At 38.0% G+C, this 13,309-nt stretch overlaps 1 protein-coding gene across 13 annotated transcripts in view; it reads left to right on the top strand.

The window, feature by feature from the left end:
• The window catches only part of ERBIN (erbb2 interacting protein), a 129,968-nt gene that overhangs the window by 20,623 nt on the left and 96,036 nt on the right, over window positions 1–13,309 (top strand). For 10 of the 13 annotated variants that reach the window (XM_055554810.1, XM_055554801.1, XM_055554813.1 and 7 more), the window contains exon 2: window positions 2,917–3,014. The exons of the other annotated variants lie outside the window; for them this stretch is intronic. In XM_055554810.1, coding sequence (XP_055410785.1) covers window positions 2,925–3,014 — 90 coding nt within the window. In that variant the 5' untranslated portion in view covers window positions 2,917–2,924. The remainder of the gene's footprint in view (window positions 1–2,916; window positions 3,015–13,309) is intronic. 13 annotated transcript variants of the gene reach the window in all.

The raw sequence follows: 13,309 nt of genomic DNA, 5'->3' as shown, positions 1-13,309 counted from the left end.
AGTGAATATTCAGGGTTGATTTCCTTCAGGATTGACTGGTTTGATGTCCTTGCGTCCTTCTCCCTCTCTTGAGAGAAGACTCTCAAGAGTCTTCTTCAGCACCACAGTTTGAAAGCACTACCAGTTTGTTTAACCATTTCATGTCGAAGGACATCTAGGTTGTTTCCAGTTTTGGGCTATTATGAATAAAGTTGCTATGAGTATTCGTGTATGGTTTTTTCTGTGAAGGTAAGTTCTCATTTTTCTGGGATAAATGTCAAAACGTGTGATTAATGTGTTGTTTTAATTTTATAAGAAGCTGTCAGCGTGTTTTCCAGGGTGGCCATACTGGTTTGCATTATTCTCACCAGCAGTGTATGAGAGATCCAGTTTTTTTCCACTTTTTTTAAAACCAGTATTTGATGGTGTTACTATTTCTTCCTTTCTTACTATTTTTGTCTTAGCCATTCTTTTTTGGTACATAGTGGTATCTCATCATATCTTACTTTTAGCCTAATAGCAAATGATGTTGAATATCTTCTCTGTGATTATTCATCATCTGTGTATGTCTTCAGTGCAGTGTCCATGATTTTTGTCCACTTACTAATTGGGTTTTTTTTTTTACTGTTGAATTTTGAGAGTTCTTTATAATTCTAGAACTGATCCTTTCTTAATATGTGGTTTGCAAATTTTTTTTCCCCCTTTCTATAGCTTGTCTTTTCTTTTTTTTTTTTATAACCAAGCCTTTTGCAGAGCAGGTTTTAGTTTCACGAGGTCCAATTTATCACTCTTTATAGTTTGTGCTTAATACACTTTGCCTATCCTTATATTCCGAAAAATTTCTCATGTGTTTTTCTGAAAGGTTTATCATTTTACATTTAAATCTGTAATCCATTTTGACTCAGTTTTTTTTTTTTTTTTATAAGGTATGAGATTTAAATCAAGGATATTTTTTTGGCCTCTTGGTGTCTAACTGCTATAGCACCATCTCTTGAAAAGGCTGTATTCTTCCTCTCTTGAATTGCTTGGGAATATATGTGTGTGACATCAGGAGAGGTATGAAATAGATAATAAAAATCGCATGCAGTTTCACCGCAAAGATAATTACTGCTAATATTTTTATGTGTGTGTTTCTAGTCTGTTCTTAAGCCTGTGTATATGTTATACTTTCCATTTAAAAAAAAATTGTTCCTAACTTTGTTCTCTTTTAATTATGAGTTTTCCATTTCTGCATAAAAAGACACCATTTTAATGATTGTGTAATTTTCTTTTATGTGACTCTGATGTAGTGTATCACTGATTGGATTTTATAGTGTTTCCATCTGTTATTTTCATAGCATAGTATTTAAGACATAATAGATTCTCAGCATATACTTGATAAATTAATTTAGCCCTACTCATCATACTTTAAAAAGACAAAGTTCCACTTTTTAAGTTACTGTCTTATGCCATGCATTGGATTATAAAATAGTATTGAGCCCTTTCTTCAGAATAGAGTGTTTATTCTTTGAATTGTATACAAGGTGAAAAGGTTCCAGTGTATCACTTTACGGCATACAGTTTTTGTTTGCACTATACTGCTTATCCTATAGAGTCTGCTCACCACGTAGGAGCAAGAATTTGAGGTAGATTTTTGGTCGATAATATAAAGTCTAGATTATATTTTCTTCTAGCTTCAGATATTAGATATAACTACACACATGAGCATCTACTTTGTGCTAAGAATAAGAACTGTTGTAAGCTCAGGAGAGGACAAAGAACAGATATTTGAGGTCCTACTTTCCTAGTCTGTAAGTAGCCCTGCCTTTGATCTGGTAAACAAGTGAGCTGAGGCACATAGGCATTCTTTGGCCTGATTGTTATGTCATCAGCTTCTGTACGTAGGCCGTTAGTTTTCTTTGTGACTTTCTAGCATTTTGTGGATCTGTTTGGGGATCTTGTCAAATGATAATTCAAAGGCAGCCTTAACATTTTTTCTTTTATTTTTTTCACTGTATGATATAATTATTTATTAAGATCCCTGTCTGTCCCTTTATTTTCTTTTTTCTTTTTTTACTGTTTGTTCTTAAAAATAAGATTTGAGGTGACTTTTAATAGGATGTGAATACTAGTTAATAGAAATAAAAAAATCAGATACAAAGAAAGGAGTGAGTTATTATATACCTTATATAACTTTTAGGTAGTTTAGCTGTGACAGAACATCAGATTTAGCTAAGCTTCCTGGGAGCCAAGGTTCTCATTATCCTAAATAAATATTGGATTGGCAAAAAAACTCTTTTGGTGTTTTAAGTGTAAATAAAAGACACATTGTTCATTTTCATCAAGAACTTTATTGAATAATATATTCAGCATTTTGTTCTACATTCTGCCATTTTTCAGGCAACTTTATAATTCCTTCTTCCCAAAACTTTTTATCATTTTGAGCAAAGAACTCTTCCAGGTGTCAAATTTTAGAGTCCTCTGGGAATTGAAATTTATTCCATTAAGAGAATTTTATAAAGACCAAAGTAAATGCATATCTGAAGGTGCAATGTCTGGTGAATATGGCGGATGAATCAGAACTTCCAGCCAAGGTGTAACAGTTTTTGCCTGGTTGTCAAATCAAAGGTCTTGCAGTGTCGTGATGGAATATTATGTGTTTTCTGTTGACTACTCCTGGACGCTTTCATCACATACTGCCTTCAGTTGATCTAATTGAAAGCAGTACTTGTTGGACTTAATTGGTTTTCTAGAAGGAACTCATAATAAAGGACTCCCTTCCAATCCCACTATACATCATCATCTTTGAATGAAAACTGTCCTTTGGTGTGGTTGTTGGTGGTTCATTTCACTTGTCCCATGATCTTTTGCAGTCCACATTATTGTGCCCACTTTTCATCATCCATCACGGTTTGTTTTTTTTTTTTTAAATGGAGAGTTTTTATTACGTTTCACTAGAGAATCGCATGTGGAAACACAGTCAAAAGAGAATCGCATGTGGAAACACAGTCAAGAAGGTCTTTTTCACTTCACTTACATGGAACCCAACCATCAAAGTGAGTAACATAATCAAGCTGGTGCAAATGATTTTCAGTGCTTGATATGGATATTTTGAGTGTGTTGGCTATCTCCCTGCATGGTATAACGTTGATTGTTCTCAGTTAATCTCTCAATTTGATCACTGTTAACTTCAGCTCGCCTACCCAACCATGGAGAATTGTCCAGTGAGAAATCTCCCAAGAAATTTGGCAAAACACTTGTGACTTGTATAGTCAGTAACAGCACCTTCTCCATACATTTCACAAATCTTTTTTTTTTTTTTTTTTGCATTTCACTTGTGTTTTTACCTTTCTTGAAATAATAAAGCATAATATGCTGAAATGTTGCTTTTTCCCATTCCATCTTCAATATTAAAATGGCTATACAAAAATTCACCAAGTTGATAAGTTTTTTAAAAAAAAGTACACTGCTGTGACAGCTGTCACAATACAGTCTTAACAAAGTTGTTTTGAATGAAGTTTTAGACAACTAAGCCCTACGAGAGCCATCTTATGGGAAAAAACCAAAGGCAACTTTTGGCCAGCCTATCACAACCCAACACATCACAAATTATCCAAAGGATTGGGAGATTTTCTTTGCATTAAATTCTAAATGATTTCTAAAATGTGAGATCTCTTGAGTAAGAGCTATTGAGCAATGACTGGACAGTATTGTTGACAGTAATTTAATAGCACATATTCTGTAACTCTCAGACTTTTTTATTAATATATATATTTTAATAAAAATAGGATGATATACCAAAAAATTTTAGTACAGATGGATCATATATGAGAGTGGGCTAATGTGCTTCAAGATTTTATGTGTGCATATGTACACAAACACACAAAGCATATACATACATATGTATTTATACATACATATATTTTTGCTACTCTTATTTGATAAGGTCAAAATATACATAGGTGCAGACAGTATTTTTATACTCTTCTTAACCATCATTGTTCTAATTTGTAGTTTTGCTGGTTGAGTAGCAGACAATTTCAGGATTTTTCTTTCTAATGAATGGCATATCAGAATTCTATATTCTTATTTATTTAGCTTCCGAAATCATTGAGAAAGTGGTATGTTTATTGTCAGATTAAGAAAGTTGGTAAGCATTTATATCTGACTGGCCGGTATTCCTTCTTTTACAAGGGGTACTTGCTATTATAAAGCTTGTCGTTTCCTCAGGAGGCAGGTATAGAGCTGTTATTGGCATCTAATGCAGGTGCTTTACTGAAACCACTAAAATACCAAACAGTATGCTACAGATGATTTTGACTAACGGATTTTCAAGATTCTTGAGTATAAACAATCACGTGTCCACTGGGAAAAAAAAAAAAAATCCTTATAGTCTCAGGGAATGTCAGATTTGGGGCAGCATGGTGTCTTGTTTGTTTGAGTTGTCTTTAAAAAAGGGACAAATTTCTCAGGTAGTTGAAAGAGGTGATTTAGAGTCAGGTGGTATTACTATGATGGCTTTATTGACTACACTAAAGCCTTTGATTGTGGATCACAACAAAGTGTGGAACATTCTTAAAGAGATGGGACCACCTGACCTGCTTCCTGAGAAATCTGTATGCAGGTCAAGAAGCAACAGTTAGAACTGGATGTGGAACAACAGACTGTTTCCAAATCAGGAAAGGTGTAAGTCAAGGCTATATGTTGTCACCCACTTATTTAACTTATATGTGGAGTACCTCATGTGAAATGCTGGGCTGGATGAAGCACAAGCTGGAATCAAGATTGCTGGGATACATCGCTCATTATTCAGTTCAGTTCAGTTTAGTTGCTCAGTCATATCTGACTCTTTGTGACCCAGTGAATCGCAGCATGCCACGCCTCCCTGTCCATCACCAACTCCCGGAGTTCACTCAAACTCATGTCCATCAAGTCGGTGATGCCATCCAGCCATCTCATCCTCTGTCGTCCCCTTCTCCTCCTGCCCCCAATCCCTCCCAGCATCAGGGTCTTTTCCAATGAGTTGGCTCTTCGCATGAGGTGGCCAAAATATTGGAGTTTCAGCTTTAGCATCAGTCTTCCAATGAACACACAGGACTGATCTCCTTTAGGATGGACTGGTTGGATCTCCTTGCAGTCCAAGGGACTCGAGTCTTTTCCAGCATCACAGTTCAAAAGCATCAATTCTTTGGTGCTCAGCTTTCTTCACAGTCCAACTCTCACATCCATACATGACCACTGGAAAAACCATAGCCTTGACTAGACGGACCTTTGTTGGCAAAGTAATGTCTCTTCTTTTGAATATGCTATCTAGGTTGGTCATAACTTTCCTTCCAAGGAGTAAGTGTCTTTTAATTTCATGGCTGCAGTCACCATCTGCAGTGATTTTGGAGCCCCCAAAAATAAAGTCTGACACTGTTTCCACTCATTATTAGAGAAATGCAAATCAAAACTACAATGAGATAACACCTCACATCAGTCAGAATGGCCCTCATTAAAAAGTCTACAAAGAATAAATGCTGGAAAGGGTGTGGAGAAAAGGGAACACTCTTGCACTGTTGGTGGGAATCTAAATTGATATAGCCACTATGGAAGACAGTATGGAAATTCCTTAAAAAACTAGAAATAAAACCACCATATGACCCAGCAATCCCACTCCTAGGCATATACCCTGAGGAAACCAAAATTGAAAGAGATACATGTATCCCATTGTTCATTGCAGCACTATTTACAATAGCTAGAACATGGAAGCAACCTAGACGTCCATCGACAGATGAATGGATAAAAAAGTTGTGGGAAATATACACAATGGAATATCACTCAGCCATAAAAAGGAACACATTTGAGTCAGTTGTAATGAGGTGGATGAACCTAGAACCTGTTAGAGTGAAGTGAGTCAGAAAGAGAAAGATAAATACCATATTCTAATACATATATACAGAATCTAGAAAACTCATCCTGAAGAATTTACTTACAGGGCAGCAATGGAGAAACAGAGAATACTCTTATGGACATGGGGAGAGAGGAGGAGAGGGTGAGATGTATGGAAAGAGTAACATAGAAACTTACATTACTATATGTAAAATAGATAGCCAATGGGAATTTGCTGTAAGGCTCAGGAAACTAAAACAGGGGCTGAGTTTCAACCTGGAGAGGTGAGATGCGGAGGGAGGTGGGAGGGAGTTTCAAAAGGGAGGGGAATATATGTATACTTATGGGAATTGATGCTTTTGAACTGTGATGTTGGAGAAGACTCTTGAGAGTCCCTTGGACTACAAGGAGATCCAACCAGTCCATCCTAAAGGAGATCAGTCCTGGGTGTTCATTGGAAGGACTGATGAAGCTGAAACTCCAGTACTTTGGCCATCTCATGTGAAGAGCTGACTTATTTGAAAAGACCCTGATGCTGGGAAAGATTGAGGGCAGGGGGAGAAGGGGACGACAGAGGATGAGATGGTTGGATGGCGTCACCGACTCAATGGACATGGGTTTGGGTGGACCACAAGAGTTGGTGATTGACAGGGAGGCCTGGCGTGCTGCGGTTCATGGGATCGCAAAGAGCTGGACACCACTGAGTAACTGAACTGAACTGATGGCTGATTCACTTTGAGGTTTGACAGAAAACAGTAAAATTCTGTAAAGCAATTATCCTTCAATAAAAAATAAATTGATTAAAAAAGAAAACACTATGGTTAAAAAAAAATTGCTGGGAGAAATAGCGATAACCTCAGATATGCAGATGACACCACCCTTATGGCAGAAAGGGAAGAACTAAAGAGCCTGTTGATGAAAGTAAAAGAGGAGAGAGCAAAAGTTGGCTTAAAACTCAACATTCAGAAAACTAAAATCATGGCATCTGATCCCATCATTTCATTGCAAATAGATGGGTAAACAATGGAAACAGTGAAAGACTTTATTTTTGGGGGCTCCAAAATCACTGCAGATGGTGACTGCAGCCATGAAATGAAAAGGCGTGTGCTCCTTGGAAGAAAAGCTATGACCAACCTAGACAGAATATTAAAAAGCAGAGATATTACTTTTGCAACAAAGGTCCGTCTAGTCAAGGCTATGGTTTTTCCAGTAGTCATGTGTGGATGTGAGAGTTGGACGGTGAAGAAAGCTGAGCGCCGAAGAATTGATACTTTTGAACTGTGGTGTTGGAGAAGACTCTTGAGAATCCCTTGGACTGCAAAGAGACCCAACCAGTCCATCCTAAAGGAAATCAGTCCTGAATATTCATTGTAAGGACTGATGCTGAAGCGGAAACTCCCAATTCTTTGACCACCTGATACAAAAAAATTGACTTATTGGAAAAGACCCTGATGCTGAGAAAGATTGAAGGCGGGAGGAGGGGACAACAGAGGATGAGATGGTTGGATGGCATCACCAACTTGCTGGACATGAGTTTGGGTAAGTTCCAGGAGTTGGTGATGGACAGGGAGGCCTGGCATGCTGCAGTCCATGGGGTCGCAAAGAGTCGGACACGACTGAGCGACTGAACTGAACTGAGAGTTGGGTATTCTTTAAGTGGTTGCATGTTGGAATGAGGACCACTGACGGAGATTGTAATTGTTCTAGTTAATGTATTTCCATTCTTTTTTCCATAGTAATTAAAACATCAGGACTAGTTGTTCTTTTTTAAGATAGACTGTTTTTTTTAAGAGCAGCTTTATGTTCACAGCCAAATTAAGCATAAGGTGCAGAGATTTCCTATATACTCCATGTTCCCACACTTGAATAACCTCCCCTATTATCACCATCCCCCACCAGCGTGGTACTTTGTTATGGTTAGTGAACCTACAATGACACACAATTATCACCCACAGTTCTTAATTTACATTTGAGTTCACTCTCCGTGTATCGTGCATTCTAGGCATTTGGTCAGATGTATAATGGCATATGGAGAAGGCAATGGCACCCCACTCCAGTACTCTTGCATAGAAAATCCCATGGATGGAGGAGCCTGGTAGGCTGCAGTCCATGGGGTCGTGAAGAGTTGGACATGACTGAGCGACTTCACTTTCCCTTTTCACTTTCATGCATTGGAGAAGGAAATGGCAACCCACTCCAGTGTTCTTGCCTGGAGAATCCCAGGGACGGGGGAGCCTGGTGGGCTGCTGTCTATGGGGTCGCACAGGGTTGGACACGACTGAAGCGACTTAGCAGCAGCAGCAGCATAATGGCATATATTCATCAGTATGGTACTATGCAGAGTAGTTTCACTGCCCTTAAAATCCTCTGTGTTCTGCCTTTTCATCCTTCTCCCATGCCCCATCCTTGGAAACCTCTAATCTCTTCACTGTCTCTGTAGTTTTCCCTTTTCTGAAATATCATGTGTTTGGAATCACATGTATGTGTATGGTCTTTTCAGAGTTCTTTGCAGTATACCTCTTAAGGTTCCTCCATGACTTGATAGCACATTTCTTCTTAACCTCTGAATAATCCATTGTCTTTGTGTACCATTCACCTGTTGAAGGACATCTTGGTTGCTTTCAAGTGGTGGCAGTTATGAAGAAAGCTGCTATAAGCGTCTGTGTGCAGGTTTTTTTTTTCTTTGTGGTCATAAGATTCCAGTACCTTTGGATAAATACCAAAGAGCATGATTGCTGCACTGTATGGTAAGAGTATGTTAAGTTTCATAAGAAACTGCCACACTGTCTTCCACAATGGCTGTACTGTTTTTCATTTCCACCAGTATTGAATGAGAGTTTCACATCCTCACCAGCATTTGGTATTGTCAGCGTTGCACATTTTGGCTATTCTAAATAGGCTTACAGTGGTTTCTCATTTTAATTTGCATTTCCGTGATGACTTATGATGTGGAGCATCTTTTCATAGGCTTATTTTTCATCTGTATATCTTCTTTGGTGATGTGAGAGTGTTAGGATCTTTGGCAATTTTTAATCGGGTTGTTTGTTTTCTCTGTTTGATTTTCAGAGTTCTTTGTGTATTTTGGATGACAATCCTTTATCAGGTGTCTTTTGCAAGTACAGTCCTCCCACTCACATATGCTGTGGCTTGGTTTCAGAACCCTCCCTTGCCCCAAGGTACCAAAATGTGAAGGTCGCTTATGTAAAATAGCACAGTATTTGCATGTAACCATGGCATATCCTCCCTGTATACTTTAAATCATCTTGGGTTACTTATAATGCCTAAGACAATGTAGAAACTGTGTAAATAGTTGTAAGTACAATGTAAATGTTATATAAATTGTTGCCAACCTGTGGCAAATTCAGGTTTTGCTTTTTGAGATTTTCTGGACTTTTCTTTTTTCAAATATCCAAGGTTGGTTGAATCTCAGAGTACAGAAACTGTGAATATGAAGGATTAGCTCTATTTTCTGCCAGTCTTTTGCTTGTCATTCATTCTCTTCACATTGTCTTTTGCAGAGCAGATTTGTAATTTTAAGGAAGTCCACCTTATCAATTATTTCTTTCATGGATTGTGCCTTTGATGTTGTCTCGAAAAAAATCATCACCATACCCAACGTGGTCATATAGGTTTTCTTCTATGTTATCTTCTAGGAATTTTATAGTTTCATATTTTACATTTAGGCCTGTGATCCATTTGGGGTTAATTTTTGTGACAGTTCTAAGGTCTGTGTTGAGGTTCACTCCTTTGCATGTGATTGATCGTTCTGGTACCATTTGTTGACAAGACTGGTGCCTTTGAATCACCTTAAGGGCCATGTTATTTAAATTGCATGAAGGTAATATTTTATGGATTTGTGGTTGCCTTTTTTTGGAGAAAGGAAGGGTCATTGTGAACTGTGAGGTTATTCGACTGGCGTCTGCTGTGTCATTTCCCCCATCATCCATTTTGATAGAGAATATTTCTATTGAAATTTTAGAATTGTTTCTACCCTTAGGCCATCGGGTTTTATTGCAAAAGACTCCCAAACTCATATGCCTGTAAGTATTTTCTTAAGAATATTGGAAGTGTGATTCTTATGTCTGTCCTTGACAGTTTTGGACCGAAGGTGTCCTTACGTTCATTGAGAATCATTGATGAAATGGAACACTGTTACACTTGGAGCTTTCAGATTTGCCTCTTATTTGTCCTGTAACCTTTGTTTATATTTAAATGTGTATATAATACCTAATTTGGAGGGATGTCAGAGTTCAGTATGTGAATGAACTGGGCACAAAGCACCTGGCAGTCTTTAGGTGTTCTAACAATATTTTCCCACTTCCTTTTCTACAGAAAATTTTAAAGAAGTTTGTTACTTAAAACAGTATTTTCAGAACTTCCCTGGTAGTCCAGTGGCTAAGACTCTGCACTCCCAATGCAGGGGGTCCCAGGTTCGATCCCTAGTCGAAACAGATCCCACATGCCACAGCTAAGACCTGGTACAGCCAAATAAACAAATATTTAAAAGACAAAACAGTATTTTAAAAAGTAATGTTTGAAAACCTAAGGCTAATTTCACACATTATATATTAGATAAGCCCAAGAGGATTTAAGTATAGGTAGCACAGTACTTTCAAAAGCAAGTAAGACCTTAGGTCTCCTGCATTGGCAGGCAGATTCTTTACCACTGGTGCCACCGTATTAATAATTAAACTTAAAATGCTCTGTTACAAGGTGTTAAGACTGATCTGATTTTCTTTGAAAGGTTTGTGGTGGTTATAATAATAATCAGGCTAAGTTAAACACATTAGCTTTATAGAAAAATAATGATTTCATACTGGCCTCGTGTGTTTATAGGTGTGTGTGTTTGCTGATTTCTATCTTTTTCTGCTCTTTGCTCATGGTTCCTTCTCTAAAGCTTCTTTTCTCTTGAACTTAAGAAAGAATATAAAGAAATTACCTTAAGAAGTTAGGGCCTTGTCTTCACTAAGTAGGTTGCATTCTAATAGAGATTGTTTGGAGAAAGTCCAAAATATAATAAATAACTAATGGTGGACTTTCAAGCACTGTGGCACTTGTGTCCAGGATTCACAAATCAGGTCACGCTTTTCAACAGATTTGACTCTGTTTCTAGGGCAGTGTACACATTGTATAAAAGCATTTTATTTATAGACAGCTTTATTTAAAATGGACTTCCCTGGTGGCTCAGACAGTAAAGTGTCTGCCTACAGTGCGGGAGACTTGGGTTCGATCCCTGGGTCAGGAAAATCCTCTGGCGAAGGAAATGGCAGCCCACTCCAGTACTCTTGCCTGGAAAATCCCATGGACGGAGGAGCGTAGAAGACTACAGTCCATGGGGTCGCAAAGAGTCAGACACGACTGAGCAATTCGCCTTATTTAAAACACCACTTGAAGAACCAGAGAAGTAATTAGCATAGTGAAGTATTAGGTGGAAAAGAGGAGTCAGGAGTAAGGTAAAAGTACTGAGCAAAGCTTTGACTCAGTAAAGTTATAAATTGGGATTCGATTGGCGGTTGCACAGAAGTAACTTAAGTTTTTAAAGGGAGAAGGAAGGTAGGAAAATAAATTTCTGTGGAAAGAAAGATCCGTTTCAGACCCAGGGATCAAACCTAGGTCTCCCACACTGCAGGCAGATTCTTTACTGTCTGAGCCACCAGGGAAGCCCAAATAATAAACGATAAAGTTCACCTGTTTATAAAGTGTACACTCCAGTAATGTTTAGTACATTTGCAAGGTCCTGCAGCCATCATCATCTAATTCCAAAAATCTCATCACTGCCCCAAGCCCCATACATGTTAGCAGTCACTCCTGTTTTCCTTTGCCCCTAGACCCTGGAACCACAAATCTGCTTTCTGTTTCTATTAATTTGCCTGTTTGAAACAGTTCATAAAAATGGAATTATAAAATATATGGCCTTTTGTATCTGGCTTCTTTACCATGGCATAATGTTTCCAAGGTTCATCCATGTTGTATCATGTATCAGTAGTTCATCTCTTTATATAATAGCTGAATAATACATAATTCATTGTATGAATATAAAACACTTTGCTTATCCATTCGTTGCTTATGTGTATTAGATTATTTCCCCTTTTTTGTCCACTATGGATAAAAATCCCATGGATAGAGGAGCCTGGTAGGCTGCAGTCCATGGGGTCGCAAAGAGTTGGACACGACTGAGCAACTTCTTTCTTTCTTTCATGGATAATGCTGTTATGAACATCAGTTACAAGGTTTTCTGAAAGCAGATGTTTTCAGTCCTCTTGATTAAATACCCAGGAATAGAATTGCTGGGTTATATGGTAACTATGTTTGACTTTTTGGAAGAATTGCCAAATTGTTTTTCAGAAGTGACTGCAGTGATTTACATTTACATCAGTGATGTATGAAGGTTTTAGTGTCTCCACATCGGTCCTGATACCTGGCTTTTTTATTAAGCTATCCCTAGTTGGTGTAAAATTTTAATCTCTTGGTGGTTTTAATTTGTTTCCCTAATGACTAAGGGTGTGGATCATCTTTCTACATGCATATTGGCCATTAACATATCTTTGGAGACATGTTTCTTCAAATCCTTTGCTCATAAGTTTTGTTGTTTGTATTTTTAGTGAACGTGAACAACAGTGATTTCTGTGCTGTGGGAGGCCAGCTGGACCAGAAAGCAAGCAAGAGCTAGTAGTTTGGGAAACTTAACGCCCATAGAAGCAGTGCTTAACCAGTAGGAAACAGGAGCAGATGTATAACAGCTTGCCTCTCATCTTATGGACAGACAATTTTGAGACCCCCATGTGCTTCTCAGAGAATTTAAGTAGAATGAACCCCAGTTGTCCCTAGGTTAGGGATGACCTCAATAATATACCGTTTCTTATATTGGCTTTTCCTCCCTATCACATACTCTAACTGCTGTTTAGGTCGTTTCTTAGATGGACTATCTGCATTCAAATCCTTATCTTAACCTTTGTTTTTGAGAGAACCCAAACTAAGACAGGTGTCATTAGAGTACTTAGTATTGAAAGACTTGGTAATATTTCAACATTAGAAACTGGATCATCAACAAGAGCGTGAGTATAGATAGAGAAGAGGGCGAATATCTGCATTCTTCATCACTATAATGTGTTGAGGTTGATATAAAGTGGAGTAATTATCGAAGGATACTGTGGTGTGGCCAGTGGTGTAGGAACAAAATCAGGAGGATGTCATGTCTTGGAAGCTAAGTGAAGAAAATACCTGAAGTAGTGGGAAGTAGTGCTACTACTAAGTCAAGGGAGACATGAGCTTAGAGTTGTCTGTTGGATTTGGCAATAGGTAAGCCATTAATGTTTATTGCACAGACCAAAAAACAATAAACACATCTACAGAAAAACATCTATTTCTGCTTTATTGACTATGCCAAAGCCTTTGACTGTGTGGATCACAATAAACTGTGGAAAATTCAGAAACAGATGGGAATACCAGACCACCTTACCTGCCTCTCGAGAAACCTGTA

Source organism: Bubalus kerabau, chromosome 18 (genome assembly GCF_029407905.1).
Source record: "Bubalus kerabau isolate K-KA32 ecotype Philippines breed swamp buffalo chromosome 18, PCC_UOA_SB_1v2, whole genome shotgun sequence".
Lineage (NCBI taxonomy): Eukaryota > Metazoa > Chordata > Mammalia > Artiodactyla > Bovidae > Bubalus > Bubalus kerabau.
This window is presented reverse-complemented; position numbering and strand designations above follow the sequence as displayed.